This window comes from Chrysochloris asiatica, unplaced genomic scaffold (genome assembly GCF_000296735.1).
Source record: "Chrysochloris asiatica unplaced genomic scaffold, ChrAsi1.0 scaffold00051, whole genome shotgun sequence".
Taxonomy (NCBI): domain Eukaryota; kingdom Metazoa; phylum Chordata; class Mammalia; order Afrosoricida; family Chrysochloridae; genus Chrysochloris; species Chrysochloris asiatica.
Genome location: NW_006408569.1, coordinates 6,383,867 through 6,398,199, shown reverse-complemented (window position 1 = coordinate 6,398,199; position 14,333 = coordinate 6,383,867). Strand labels below are relative to the sequence as shown.

At 48.5% G+C, this 14,333-nt stretch overlaps 1 protein-coding gene across 1 annotated transcript in view; it reads left to right on the top strand.

The window, feature by feature from the left end:
- BCORL1 (BCL6 corepressor-like 1) overlaps window positions 1-14,333 on the top strand; it is a 61,917-nt gene that overhangs the window by 20,694 nt on the left and 26,890 nt on the right. Inside the window, exons 5-7 of the mRNA XM_006862833.1 lie at window positions 707-787; window positions 2,998-3,387; window positions 7,854-8,077. Coding sequence (XP_006862895.1) covers window positions 707-787; window positions 2,998-3,387; window positions 7,854-8,077 — 695 coding nt within the window. The remainder of the gene's footprint in view (window positions 1-706; window positions 788-2,997; window positions 3,388-7,853; window positions 8,078-14,333) is intronic.

The following is a 14,333-nucleotide window of genomic DNA, read 5'->3' as shown; positions in this document are numbered from 1 at the left end:
GTACATGAAGCTCCCATAATTACAAGTTTAAAAAAAAAAAAAACGTAACTAGAAGGGTATAGAGACATTTGAAACCTTTATTATTATTCAGGGGTACACAGGCTGTTTGGTTTCAGGGCAGGGGTTGCTTCACCTGCGTGCTGTGCCACAAATTGTTCCTCGGCGCCTTCATCAGAGAGAGAAGCCCAAGCATTCTTGACCCCAGTCATCCATGTTCCTAGTCTTGCCCATTGGACAGGACTCGCTTCTTTCAGCCTGTTCTTCCAGAGCGCCTTTCCTCTGTTCACCCAGCCTTACTCTCATCTTCCTGCCTGGCTCCATGCTCTAAGATTCATTGAGGTTGCCCTTCTCTGGGAGCCGCTCCAGCTCAGTCATAACTTTGTTGAAGTACAGCTGCCTTCAAGTCAACATCAACCGGCCATTCAGCTTTCTGGCATGCTGTTGAATGATGATGCCCTTTTTGGTGTCAGCAAGACTGACCAAATGGTCAGTTTTCCCAAACCACCAGGAAATAGTCATTCGCTCAGAGAGATACAGATGTGAGAGCAGCGTAAGGGGAGCTGATGAATGTCCCCCAGGGTGAATGCAAACCCTCCTTGAGTTTTCCATCTGAAAAATCTTTCCAGGCTCTAGACTCTGATTGTGTGATTTCTGCCTTCTGTCCTGATACCCGACCCTCCCCCGCCCTCCTCCCAAATTACCCCAGGTTCCTTGGAAAAGAAAGCAAAGAGCAGTTTCCGGGACTTCATTCCTGTGGTCCTGAGCACCCGGACGCGCAGTCAGTCTGGTGAGTGAGTGTCCTCGGAGGCAATGACCCATCTTGGTGACGTCTCTGAAAAGAGAGGGAGAAGACTCGTTGGACAGTTTCACATTGACCTGAGTGGAGAGCTGGGAATTGGATTCACTGTGCCGAGATGCCAGGGATAATGGTGGGGTGGGCACTGTCTATGATTTTATGATCATCTGCCTGGCTTTTGGGGCCTCTGGGCAGTGTAAATGGTTTGCACTGAACTACTAACAGAAAGGCGGGTGGTTTGAGCCCACTCAGAGGCACGTCAGAAGTAAGGCCTGGTGATCTACTCCTAGGAATACTGCAGCCAGGAAAACCCTCCGGACCGCAGTTGTACTCTGACACACATAGGGTGGCCATGATTCAAAATTGACTCTATGGCAGCAGGTTTGGGGGCTTCACTTTCCAGAGCAGGGATTGGCCATCTCTTGTCAGGAGGAAGAAAGCATTGGGCCTCTCAGGAAAGCTGGCTGTACTCCAAGCTCTGCTGTCTGATAATTCTTAGGCCCAATCGCAGGCATAGGTGTTTAACCTTTGCGTTTGGGTCTGACTGCCCGATGTGGCAGATGTCATCAAAATTGCTAATGGCCATTGAGTCACCAGGGTTAGCGGAATCACGTCTGGTCCCTTGAATTTGTATTGGTCAGCCCCTGGTGTCTTGAAAACCCTAGCCTTTTGCAGTCACTGTTATCTTCCGCTAACCTCCATGTTGACACCAGGCCTGTTTGCCCTGGCTCACCCGGATTTCCATGCAAATTGGATGCACTGGGGCAGGAGAGTGCCATGTAAGCTCACTTATCTGACATTCGATTAACTGACACCTCAGCACATGGAGAGTGACGTGGTGATTGGGGCTCGTGATGATGGCTTGGAGGCCTCGAAAAATCTGAAAGTGTCCTCTGCATCATCAAAGAACGCTTACATTACAGCAAGTCCCATTTTTATGCTCAACACACTGGACTGCATTTGATTCTCCGGGAGTTGGTGATCTCAGTGGGATCTCTGTGGTGATTCCATATTAACCAGAATATTAGATTAACTGGAGCACTTTGTCCCCTGCCTGGTCTGTACGTAGGGAAGGGGACAGGATGACCAACTTGAAGCTTTGGTCTTTGGCTGCTCTGCCTCCAGCCATTTCTTTCTTTCTTCAGCTGACCTCACTTGAACGTGGGGGTTGTCAAGTTTATAACTGGACCTTGAGAGAAAGATGGTGGTATCTCAGAGCTGCTTTGGGGGACGGTGTCAGATGTTCTGGGGTGCTAACCCAGGCCCGTTTTGGATTGTGTTGTTGTTGGTGGTGTCAGTAGAGTTGAAGGAAAGAGTGGGTAGAGAAAATGGACTCTTGGCTAGGTGGTGTAGTAGGCCAGAAAGAGGTACCATTGGTACTGGGGCAGTCAGCATAGGCGAATGAAGTGCCTGCCCAGAGGTGATGGGGATGGTGCCAGGGAGAAAGCCCCACCCTTGAACTCTTAGCAACTCAATAGGAGGTGGGGTCAGTTTAAGGTAAAAGGCTCACTTGGACATGACCGAACAAGGCTGGGTCACAGGCGAGGGAATCTTTATTACTTAGCTTTGCCTGAGAGTCTTCATGGTGGTGATTCTGTTTGTCTTGGGAAGGTCTATCATCAAAATTGGGGCTGCCACGGAGTGAGCAGAGGCAGGGTGCAATGCCAATCTGCCTTCCCTCCTCCTCTATGAAATCCCGATTTCCCAAAGAACAGGGATCTTTGGCCCTCCCCTGCTCTTTGCACAATGTTTGGTGCCTTTTATGAGCACCAAGTAAGAGTTTGTAGACTGGACTATAGTGACATTGTACACGTGGATGAGGAAGGGCGTGTGTCCTTAACACTTGAACACGAGAGGGCTTCAGAAAGTGTGTGGACAAAGGGGAAGAAAAAATAATGGGATTCCTCACAAAGTTTTTGAAGCTTCCTCACTCTTCATAGTTGTCTAACATATCTGATTCTGTAAAGCATGCTCTCATTTGTGCCTCAAAACAGCCTGTTGGTTTTAGTAAGATAGGAAGCAGTATCCCTGTTTTATAGCTGAAGAAAAAAAAGTGAAGGAGTGTTCCAAATGCATACTAACTAGCAGAACTTGACCTTGAACCCGGACCTCCCAACGCCTAGTCCTGGATGCTGCTTCTAAACCATGCTCTTTTTTCCTTTGAAAGATGTGTCTGACCACCCTTTCTGTGCCATCCACAGGAAGTATCTGTAGCTCCTTTGCTGGCATGGCAGACGGTGACATGGGATGCCAGGAAGTCTTCCCCACAGAGGAGGAAGAGGAAGTGACCCCCACCCCAGCTAAGCGTCGAAAGGTGAGAAAGACTCAACGGGACACCCAGTATCGTAGCCACCACGCCCAGGACAAGACCCTGCTGAGCCAGGGCCGCAGGCATCTGTGGCGAGCCCGAGAAATGCCTTGGAGGACAGAGGCTGCCCGGCAAATGTGGGATACCAACGAGGAGGAGGAAGAAGATGAGGAGGAAGGCCTGGTGAAGAGGAAGAAACGGAGACGGCAGAAGAACCGAAAATATCAAACTGGGGAGTACCTGACTGAGCAAGAAGAAGAGCAACGGCGGAAAGGAAGAGCAGGTAAGTTTGGCTGAATCCCTTCCCCAAACCACAGCCAGCTCGGCTCCTGGGGACCCTTGGACGTCTTGGGGGTTCCCAGGAGCCCACTTCTGCCTACTCCACACCAGCAGAAGGTCTTTGGACCTGTAGAAATTTGGGACTGTGATCTCCAGCTGCCAGGGGTGGGTCACTCAAATCCAGCCGCAAGGTATTGGCTTTGGGTTGAGATTGAGTGAGTTCGGACTGGCCTACAGGGGTGCTGGGAGTCCTGGTGTGCCGCTGTAGGCTAATGCGTCAGACTGCAGTCATCTGAACTGCAAGGTTCAGACACTCACCATGCTGCTCCTTGGAAACCCTATACGGGGTTGCTATGGGTTGGGAGTTACTCGATGGCACTTAACAACAACAACTACAACAACAGGGGTGCCGAGGACATAAAGCTCAAGCCTTTCAATGTCTTCTCAAAGTGTGAACCTGTGGTCAGGGCCGCAGCGATGACCCCAGCATGGGCAACTCCATGCCAGGGAATTCTCTGGTTGATTTGAGGGAGTCGGGTCTTTTTGGAGGCCAGGTTCTCTCTCCTAGAATCTTGGGTTCAAGAAGAACGAGGGCATTGGCTACTATACTTGGGATACCTCCAGCCCCTTAAATGAAAAGAAGTACAGCGGTTGTCTCAAGTCAACAGAATAACTTCAAGTAGAAGCAGGGTCAATGTGGCTTTCTCAGTTGGTACCACAAAGGTTATTAAGTGGTGGAGTGAAGCTTTGAGGTGACCCAAAGTGGCATCATTTTTGTTGGGCCTGAGTTAGAAAGGGAGTCAGCCCAAAGAGCAAACAAGGCTTTCTGTGGCCGTGTCAGATGCTAGAGTATGTGATCTTGCCAGTACGGACTGTCACAGAGGCTAATCTCAGTACGTTTACTAAGTACTCTTCACGCCCAATCTGATAGTGGATTCTAAATGCACAAAAAGCACATCTCTGGGTTCTATGAGAACCCCTCTCTGGGGCCTCTGCCCTTGAAGCACCAATTGATTGTCTCTGATAATGGGATTCACCCTGATCTGCTGGTAAACATCTGTACCGTATTAAAGTGAAAATTGAATAACTTCATATTGAGTAGGTAGTGGATTCTGGTTTATCATAATCCAAAGAAAACTTAACCTCATTTCTAGCTCTGTTGGAGTGGTGATACCTATCCCTACATTCAAGGGAGTAATTGAGCCCATTTTCATCAGCTGTGTGAGAATGGGGACAATTTTCTCTTTATTCTGCCAGAGCCACAACTGATTAGTCAGGAATGAGTTGTCAAGGCATTGGCCTTAGTTCGCTTGTGTTGGGATGAAGAGGAGCTTTTATATCACCTTATCTTCTCTAATGGAGGCTGCTTTCCTAGCTTAGCAGCTTCCTAAGAATTTATCAGCTCTTGGAACTGGGAAGACTTTAGAAATTGCCTGGCCCAGTTTTCCACCCAGTTCCGAGATCTCCACAGCATTATTGGTTTAGAAGACTAGGTTTTGCTTCGACACCTCCAGTAACACTGAGAACATCACTTATCCAAGGCATTCTGGTTGATTTGGGGGCAGCTCCAGTTGTTGGAAAGTGGGTCATTTTCCCTCCGTGTGTGTCTAAGTGCTTGCGTTGAGGCAGCTGGCTTTGGCATATGGTCTGGTTGTCTTCCTCCAGATCTGAAGATGGCATTTTCATGAATGAATTGCCTAGCAAACATCTCTCTTCTCAGAAAGCTCCAATCCCTCCTACAACTACCTGTCTTTCAGGTTAATTTCAAAGAATCAAGCAAAGGCCAAGATAGGCAGGTCACCTCTCTGAACCTCATAACCTTTCCTTCTGTCCTGACCTTGGGTAGCTCCTTTCTTGACTTATAGAGGTGATAGGAAGACTTACTTCCACTTATACATCCCTACTCTTCCTTCTGTTCCTTGCCACTATAAATCCTTGCTCCTCCACAATTGAGGAATTGCAAGCTATAATATGGCTTTCCCATGTTTCCCAAAGTCCTCACAAAGCATGGTTGGTTATATTCCTTACTCTTTTACCTCAGTCCAGACTTGGTGCATCAAAACCCCTGGTTGAGAATATTCTGGCTGGAAGTACTGTTACTACTAGTGGGTCTGGTGTAGTTGGGAGAAAGGTGTGGCATTACAGCTGGCATTTTTTATAAGCATAGCCAATACCCTATACTGTCATGACAACTCCCACTTCACGATTTGCCTTCAGAAATGTCACATGTGAGACAGAAGCCAAGGCTGAGGGAGGTGAGTTGAGAACACTTGGATCTAGCTCTCCGCCCTCATTTCACAAGTTGGAGAAACTGAGGCTGTAATCACTTAGACTTCACAAACAACCATCTTTTGTTTTTCTTGGAATTTTGTTTATTTAGTTGTTGAGCAAAACAGATCAATTCAACAGTGTCTACCTATGGCTCTTAGTGATACTGATCACATTCTTTTGAGTTGTGCAACTATCCTTATCCTCCTTTTCTGAGTTGTTCTCTCATTAACACAAGCTCACTGCTCCCTAAGGGTCTTAGCTAATCTTTTAAGTTGCTGTCAATTTGATCCCATATAGATAGTTCTTAAAAGAGCACACTGCTTAAGGTAGGCCTTTTTTTTTTTTTTTTTTTTTTTTTAGTAATTAAGCTAAAATGTTGTCAAGTTTTAAAAGACTTCAGGGGCTATTTTTGGTTTAAGGTTTAAAGATGATCTCAGGGTAGTAGTTTCAGGGATTCGTCTACCCTCCATGGCTCCAGAAAAGCTAGAGTTCATGAGAATTTGAAATTCTGTTTTGCATTCCCCCCCCGCCTTTGATCAGGAGTTTTCTATGAAATCTTAGATCAAAATGTTCAGTAATGGTAACCAGCAGACATAATGATGTTTTGCCATGTGGTAGGCATGGGCATGGCCCGTAGTTAAGGAGTCTACACTTAAAATACAGTAATGTCTTACTTTATAAAATGGTCTTTCATGTAACCTGATTTAGTTCTCTGCCGGTCCTGTGATGTGGATTATATGAGGGTACTTCAAAAAAGCGTTTGGGAAAATTCCCTGATCTTTGTTGATAATCAGGGAGCTAACAATGATAAATGTATATGCATTTAACAACAGAGCTCTAAACTACATAAACCATAAAATGGCAGAATCAAAAGGGAAAATAAGCAAGTCAACAAAAATTATTGAAGTTCTCAGTACCCCCACTGTGGTAGTTAGAATTGTTGTTGTTGTTGGGAAGCGCTATTGAGTCTGTTCTGACCCATAGTGACCCTGTATGGGATTTACAAGGAGCACCTGGTGAGCTTGAACCAGCCTGCAGTTCAAATGGCTTTGCAGTGTGGCACATTAACCCACAGCGCCACACCAGGACTCCTTAAAGTTGTCCATGCCTGCATCCCTAAAACCTGTGAATATGTTACTTTTACCTCTATTCACTTTATTTTTTTAATGTTTTTTTTTACACTAACAAGCAAAAATATATATTCATTTAAATGTCCAAAGGGCACATTCTGTAAGCCAGCCTCCTGCCCGCAGGCACACAGCCTTTCTCAGTCCGTGGGCGTAGAGTCCTCAGCTGCTCTAGCTCTAGGCCACCGCCTCTGCCACCATTATTGTTTAATTCCATTTGTCCATGAACTCTTTTGAAGTCTGCTCATAGTCTCCATATTTTTCAGATATGGAAACTGGGGCTCCAAGAGATTATGACTTCCCTCTGGTCCTTCACACAGTTATTTAGAGGCCAATTCAGTCATCCTATGACACTGGTGTTAAAAGGAAAACACCACTTATTCCTCGTACACGTGGGGTTTATTATAGACCCCATGGAGTAAGGGTCTTGATAGTGGAATTCTCAGCAGGTCTTTTTGGAATTAGAATGTGCTTTGTTCAGTGGCTAGTTATAAATGTTGCCCTGTGTGTTCCAGCTGCACCGGTCACTTGATTTTCAACTGGGAATGCCTTAGGTTTCTGCCATTGACTTCCAGCTATAAGCAGATCCCTGGCACTTTCCAGTTTCAGAGAGTTCCTTTTGGCTTTGATGTTTGTGTCCCAGGAAAGCTGCGAAGAAGGCAGTCAGTTGGGCAGATCAGAGCCTGTAAAGGAAGCATTTATTCCTTACCCCAGTACACATTTCATTCTTCAGTAGATATTTCATTCTTCAGCAGAGCTGCTGAACTTGTCTTCATAGTAGAATGGTGAAGAGGCAAGGATAGGGATGGAAGAAATGCTGAAAACAAAGTTCTGATTGGCTTTGAGCTATTGGCAAGTCCTTTTCAAATGACCCTCTTGTTGGGGACACCTGGATGGGCTGCCCTCTGCTGGCAGGGCTGGGAGTTGTCTCGATACAGATAGTCACTGATGGTTGCACAACTTTGCACCAAGATTTTTAATCTCCAAGTCCTCTGATTCATCTTAAAAGAAGGCTCTGCTCTTCTGTGTTCCATGCTGCTGACTTCCATCCTTTCCTGTCTCATGCCTTCAGATTTAAAGGCCCGCAAGCAGAAGCCTTCCTCCCAAAGTTCGGAGCACCACCTCAGGAACAGGAACCTCCTCTTGCCCAACAAAGTCCAGGGGATCTCGGATTCACCAAATGGTTTCCTCCCAAATAACCTGGAGGAACCAGCCTGCCTTGAAAATTCAGAAAAGCCATCAGGAAAACGAAAGTGCAAGACCAAGCACATGGCAAACGTCTCAGAAGAGGCAAAGGTACAGCGGGGAGAGTTGTGGGAGAGGGGAGTGGTCTAGAGGAGGCAGGCTTCTCGCCAAGCTCCTCAATCAGTAATCCTCTGAGTAAGTGAGGGGTGGATGAGGGAGGAGCAAGTGAACTCATATGTATTCAAGTATTCAAAAGCAGTTCAGGAGCGGCCCTTGGTGGTTCAACAGTAGCATTCTCACCTTTCAGGTGAGAAACCCACTTTCAATTGCCACCAATGCCGTTCATGTGCACCTACCACCCCTGTCAGTGGAGGCGTGCATGTTGTTGCCGTGATGCCGGATAGGTGTCAGTGGCACTTCTGTACTAAGACTAGGAAGAAAGATCTGATGGTCTTGGTCTCCTTCCTAAACATCAGTCAGTGGCAACCCTGTCATTCACAGTGGTCTGATTCCAAACTGGGCAGCATTTCATTCTGCTGTGTTTGAGTGGGGATTGTCTCAAAGGCAGATAACAACATGAAAATTTTCTTTCTGGAAGGGTTGAGGGTGGCTTGGGGATGAGGATTTGAAGAATGGAAGTTAAATTTATAGCTGACAGTAAACTATAAGGTTTGGCCCAGGATGGTTTTTCCACTCGAAGAGTTAAAGAATATGGCAGGATGTCAGCCTGAATAGCTTGTTAACAGCCAATCAGGAAGCTTTTGTGCAGACTCAACTCACTGGAAACCAATCAGGGAACTTTCTGAGTCAATCAAGGTAGAAAGCTAGGGTACTGGTGTCCAGACAAAGGTTGTTTGTGGGTGGGATCAAAGGAATTCTACTTGGGCCTGGGCTAGAGCTCCCCTTGCCCACCCCTACTCCCCAGTGGCTTCTCAGGGAAGCAGAGAAGTGATTGGGTGGGCATTCAGAATCAAACATCTCCTTTGGGTCTGATGTCCACGATGTTGGTGTCAGCTTCTACACTGAAAATGGCACAGTCCTCATCCTGAAGGAACTTTACCTTCAAGAGAAGTGACTGTCTGTGTTCAGATGGATACCCATATTGGTTACTGGCAACCGGGGGGGGGGGGGGGGAAGACCACACTCGACTTGTTGGGGTGGTTTGCGATTCTTCCCTGCTTCCCATCCCAGAGCAGGGACCCCTGAGTGGCTCAGGGAAAAGGAGATTGAGACCCAGGTGCTTGTCTCCTGCTCCTTTCCCCTGCCCCTCCTAGAATCTCCTTCCAGCTCCAACTAGGTACTCAAGCCGATTTCCTCATCTGTAAGAATGGAGATGTACTCCTTGCTCCTTCTATTCCACAAGGGTCCTTGGGGGAACAAAGGAGGCAATGAATGTGCAAGGCACTGGTAACCATAAAGTGCTCTCGGAGAGCTACTGTGTACCCCTGTGCTGGAGGAGGTGGCCAGCCAAAGGAAATAGAGGCACTGAGTGGCAGCACGCTAGCAGGGTCCATGCCCTCTGACCCCACAACAAGGGCGCATTGCTTTTCCCCAGAGAGACAGGGGGACTGAGGGACGAGCAGGGCACTTTCGCCTGTGCCCAGGGCTTCATCCACATTGTAGCTCTCAGTTCCCACCATGGCTCCTTGAAGTAGGCACTGTGGTTGCCCTTATTTTATCATGAGGAAACTGAGGCTCAGGGAGGGCGAGGCACTTGTGCACGTTTGCTCAGTTGGGACAGGCCGCAGACTTGTTCTCCTCCGGAGCCTGGGCTCTTTCCATATGCCTCTTAGCTGTGGGATGGCTGGTGTCTGTCTGTTTTCTGGAGACACTGGGGGGCGGGCGGGAGGCCTTCAGGCAGGACCATTCTGCGGCCCCACACAAGGTGGGCTCCTCAGGCTTCTCCCTCCCCTGTCTTCTACTCCCCCTGCTCCTACCCAGACACTCAGCTGGCCCCGGCCCACACAAAGGTGACCAGCCGCCTGACGTTCAACAGCACACTCTGCTGATTCTGTCTAGTGGTTCTGCCTGGCAGTGTGTCCGCTGAAATGTTCCTCCCGGAGAGGTTTTGTCCCTTCACAGGGCCTCTCTTTCTTTCTCTTCCAGCCACCACCACCTGCTCTGGTTGCCCCCACGGTGCGTTGTAATGGGAAGCAAGGGGGTGGGGAGGAGAGGGGAACACTCCTGCAATGCTAAAGCTGGGGAACTGGCCAAAGGCTTCTTCCCACAGGGGCTCTGAGCCAGGGGGCAGGCAGACAGGGGGAGGGGGCCCCCACTTGGCTATTGCTCCTCCCCCTCTCAGACAGCCTCCCTGGCTGCTGTCTGGCAGCTCTGGCCCCCAGAGAGTTGCCTTTTGGCTGCTTAGGGGAAACCTGGGTGCTTTACCCAGCATTCTCCAGTACTGCCTCTATCTTCCTGGAAAGATCTCTGAGTGACGTGGCTCAGCTACTAACCTAAAGGGGTTTGACATTCAAACCTACCCAGTAGCACTGTGGAAGAAAGCTCTGGCCTTCTGCATCTGGAAAGATTGTTCTTGTTGTTAGGTGCCTTTGAGAATACTGCCCGGACCTGTACCAGCCTCACAATCATTGCTACACTTGAGCCCACTGCTGCTGCCACTGTGTCAATCCGTCTCCTTGGGGGGTCTTCCTCTTTTTTGTTGACCCTCCACTTTTTCCAAGCATGATTTCCTCTTCTAGGGAATGGTCGGTCCCTCCTGATAACATGTTTAAAGTACAAGAGATGGAGTGTCGCCATTCTGGCATGTAAGGAACATTCTGGCTGTACTTCTTCCAACCCAGATTTATTTGTTCTTCTGACAGGCCATGGTACTTTTCATATTCTTCTCCAATCTGTAAAGATCCCAGCCACTGAAAGTCCTGTGGAACTCAGTTCTAGTCTGTAACACATGTGCTTACCATGAGTCACAATCAACTTGCTTTGCTTTGATCTTTGGCGTCCTCCTGGAAATCCAGCTGCATTATCTAGTCAGAGTTGGTACCTTCCTACTTGGGACTGTGCTCTTTGTCATTCTGGGATGGGGAGAGGTAGTGGCTTCTCATTGTCTTGGGAATTACCAGAGGAAACAGATGCCCTGGCTCTTCATCTTTTCTCTGCTGCTCCTTTCCTGGCTTCATGTCTTTCTAGGCAACTTTTCTGGTTGACCAGGGCTCTGCACGTGGCTGCCTGGAATCAAGTCACCAAGTATTCATTGCAATACTGTGCCCAGCCCTGAGCTAAGTGGTCTAAAGAACAAAAGAGAAGATGGCAATATGATCCCTGCCCCCAAGGAGCCGAGAACCAAGCAGGGGAGGCAAGACTTACTCCTGAAACAGTGACAGGAAATGAAGATGTGAGGCAGCAAGTGACCGATTTGGCGGTTCCGACTGGACGCTCTGGGGAGGCAGAGGGCAGTGGGAGCCAGAGGGCTGTCGAGCACACAGGGCACCAGCGACACCTTGATACTCTGTGGGGTTGACATAAGTGGGATGCAGTCATTGTCCATTTCTGGATAAGAAATCATCCTACAACTTATCAGCTTAAGAGAGCTGTAAACATGTATTCTCTCATAGAGTTTCTGCCAGCCAGGAATTTAGAAGCACCTCGACTGCCTGGGTTTGGCTTGGGTTCTCTCATGAGGTTGGAGTCAAAATGTCAACTAGGGCTTCAGTCATCTGGAGACGTGAGTGGGGCTGACCGGGTCTTCCATCACACTCACATGGCTGGCAAGTTAATGCTGGTTGTTGGCAAGAGCCTCCCCCCACCACTTCCTGGCCTCATGGACCTCTTCAAAGGACTGCTTGAGTGTGGTCACCACATGGCAGCTTGCTTCCCCCAGAGCAAGTGACCCTAAAGAGAGCAAGGCAGAGCCCTGATGTCTCTCAGGACCTAGCCTTGGAATGCATGCTGCATCATTTCTGCAGCCACTTCCTGTTGGCTACATAGGTCAACTCTAGCCAATGTTGGAGGGGACTACACAGAAGCGTGAATACTAGGAGGTGGCACTCATCAGGGTCCATAGTCCACACTCATTGATTCATCTTCCACCCCAGTGATTCATATTCCTCCCACATGCAAAGTATACCCATGCCTCCCAACCCCCTCCCCACCACCAAAGTCTCATGCAATGACAACATCAATTCTCATCGTCCAAATGAGGTACAAGTACAGGTGAGGCGCCTTGGCCCTGGTTCCTTGAGTACAACAGTTCCTCAAGATCTGAAGACCTCTGAGACAAATCAGCCGCCCCCATCCAACCAATATACAATGCTGGCAAAGGCATAGGGACCCGCTGTAGACATTCCAGTTCTGGATGGAGGAGACAGAAAGGGGAGGGGGTGGCACATGGCGGCCACTCATGAGGAAAGGACTTGGCCATTTTTGAGCATCTACCTTGTGCATTGTTCTAAAGCCTTCCCAGTTCATGATCTCAAAGACTGGGAAGAAGGTGAGGGGCCGTGCCATTGCCTCAGGTCTTGTAGTCAGCGGATGGCAGAGGCAGGATCTCAGCCCAGCCTGATTCATGCACCGGAACTCTTTCTAGGTGGGATTGAGTATGATCTGAGAGCCTGATGTGGTGAAAGATGAGAAAAGCCGCATGAGATGGCTGGATGAGGGGAAAGGTTTTTGCAACAGGAGTGACTGACGGCTTTAGTAGCTGTGCTCTGGCCTCTTTAGTCAAAGATAGCCGTCTCCCTCTGCTTCTCTTTACTCAGAGTTTACTTCAGCTTATTTATAGATCGGACTTGTAAAAACCTCAACAAATGGGGTCTGAGGCAGATAAAGAAGGCATGCGGAGTGCTTGGGGGGAAGCTGAGATGGCTGCCCAGTCTCTGATGTCCAATTCTTTCCCCATTCTTGCTTTAATGGAGTTGAGGATTTGATCATCTACGCATTTCCCACTGGGTGGAGTGCACTTCCCGGAAATAGTCCAAATGGCTAGTGACGGATGTGGAGTCCTGGTGTAGCACTGTAGGATAAGCACTGGACTGCTGAACGTTCACAAGGAAACCCTATGCAGGGTCGGTATAAGTGCTGCACTTAACAACAACAAAGTGACTGGTCCATTTTCTAGCCTCCAAGCAGACTGTGGTTTGGACCATCGGGGGCGTTGCATTTAAAGCCCGAGATGGACGTAGATGAGTGGAGATAGCCTGGGCAGCTAGGTGGAGTGGCCGCGATGGGATCGGTCACCTGGTCTAACTCAACACTGCATTTCTGCTCCACAGGGCAAAGGTCGCTGGAGCCAGCAGAAGACCCGCTCTCCCAAATCTCCCACCTCAGTGAAGCCCACAGAGCCGTGTACACCCTCTAAGTCCCGAAGTGCTGGCCTAGAGGAGGCGGAGTCACCGACCGCCCGGCAGATTCCCCCAGAGGCTCGCAGGCTCATCGTGAACAAAAATGCTGGCGAGACTCTCTTACAGCGGGCAGCTCGTCTTGGTTATAAGGTGAGGGAGTTGTTCCCGCCTGTGATGGCCTAGCTAGGGTTTTGTTTGGGGCTGGAGCCCAGGCTGGCCTCCCTCAATGTCCAGATGGCCCCTGAGGCTGTCTTTCCCCTTGTCCAATTGGATTGGTGTATGGGAATGCAAGCTCATTTGAATGTTAGTGTGAGATGAACGTAATTGTCACGGTAATGCAATATCACCCAGTGCATTCTTAGGCCAGAAACGGGATTTTGGGATTTTTCATGTTGTCTTGAATTTCCTGAGCTGTGCCGCCTTCCCCACCCCCTCAAGGCTCCCCACATCTAGGCTTTCTGTAGTAGAGGGGTCAGAAGTCAGTTTGAGAAGCAGGGCTGAGCTAAGCACTTTATACCCCTATGCCTCTGAAATGGAAAGGAGGCAGGAAGGGAGGGAAACTGAGGTTTCTTGAGACTTCTTTTGTCATGTTAAGAGATTTGTTTACTTAATATCATTTACTCTTCACAGTTTAGCTCAAGGATCTGGAGGTAGGTTTTCTCATCCCCATCTTGCAGGTGAGAAAGTCAGGGCTCAGCAATGGTATATGATTTGTCCAAGATCACCCAACTAGAATGTGGAAATACGCATGCATACACACACCAGGGGACTTCAAAAAGTTCGTGGAAAATGGAATAAAAAGCTAATGAATTTTTCCACAAACATTTTGAAGCCTCTTTGTATCTTAGTATTTGGTGGTAGTGATGTGCCATGGAGTCGTTTCCGACTCATAGCGACCCTGCATAGGGTTTCCAAGGCTATAAATCTTTACAGGAGCAGAAAGCCTCATCTGTCTCCCATGGAATGGCTGGTAGTTTCAAACTGCTGACTTTGAGGTTAGCAGCCTGATTCATAACCACTGTGCTACCAGAGCTTCTCATACACACACACACACACACACACATATATAT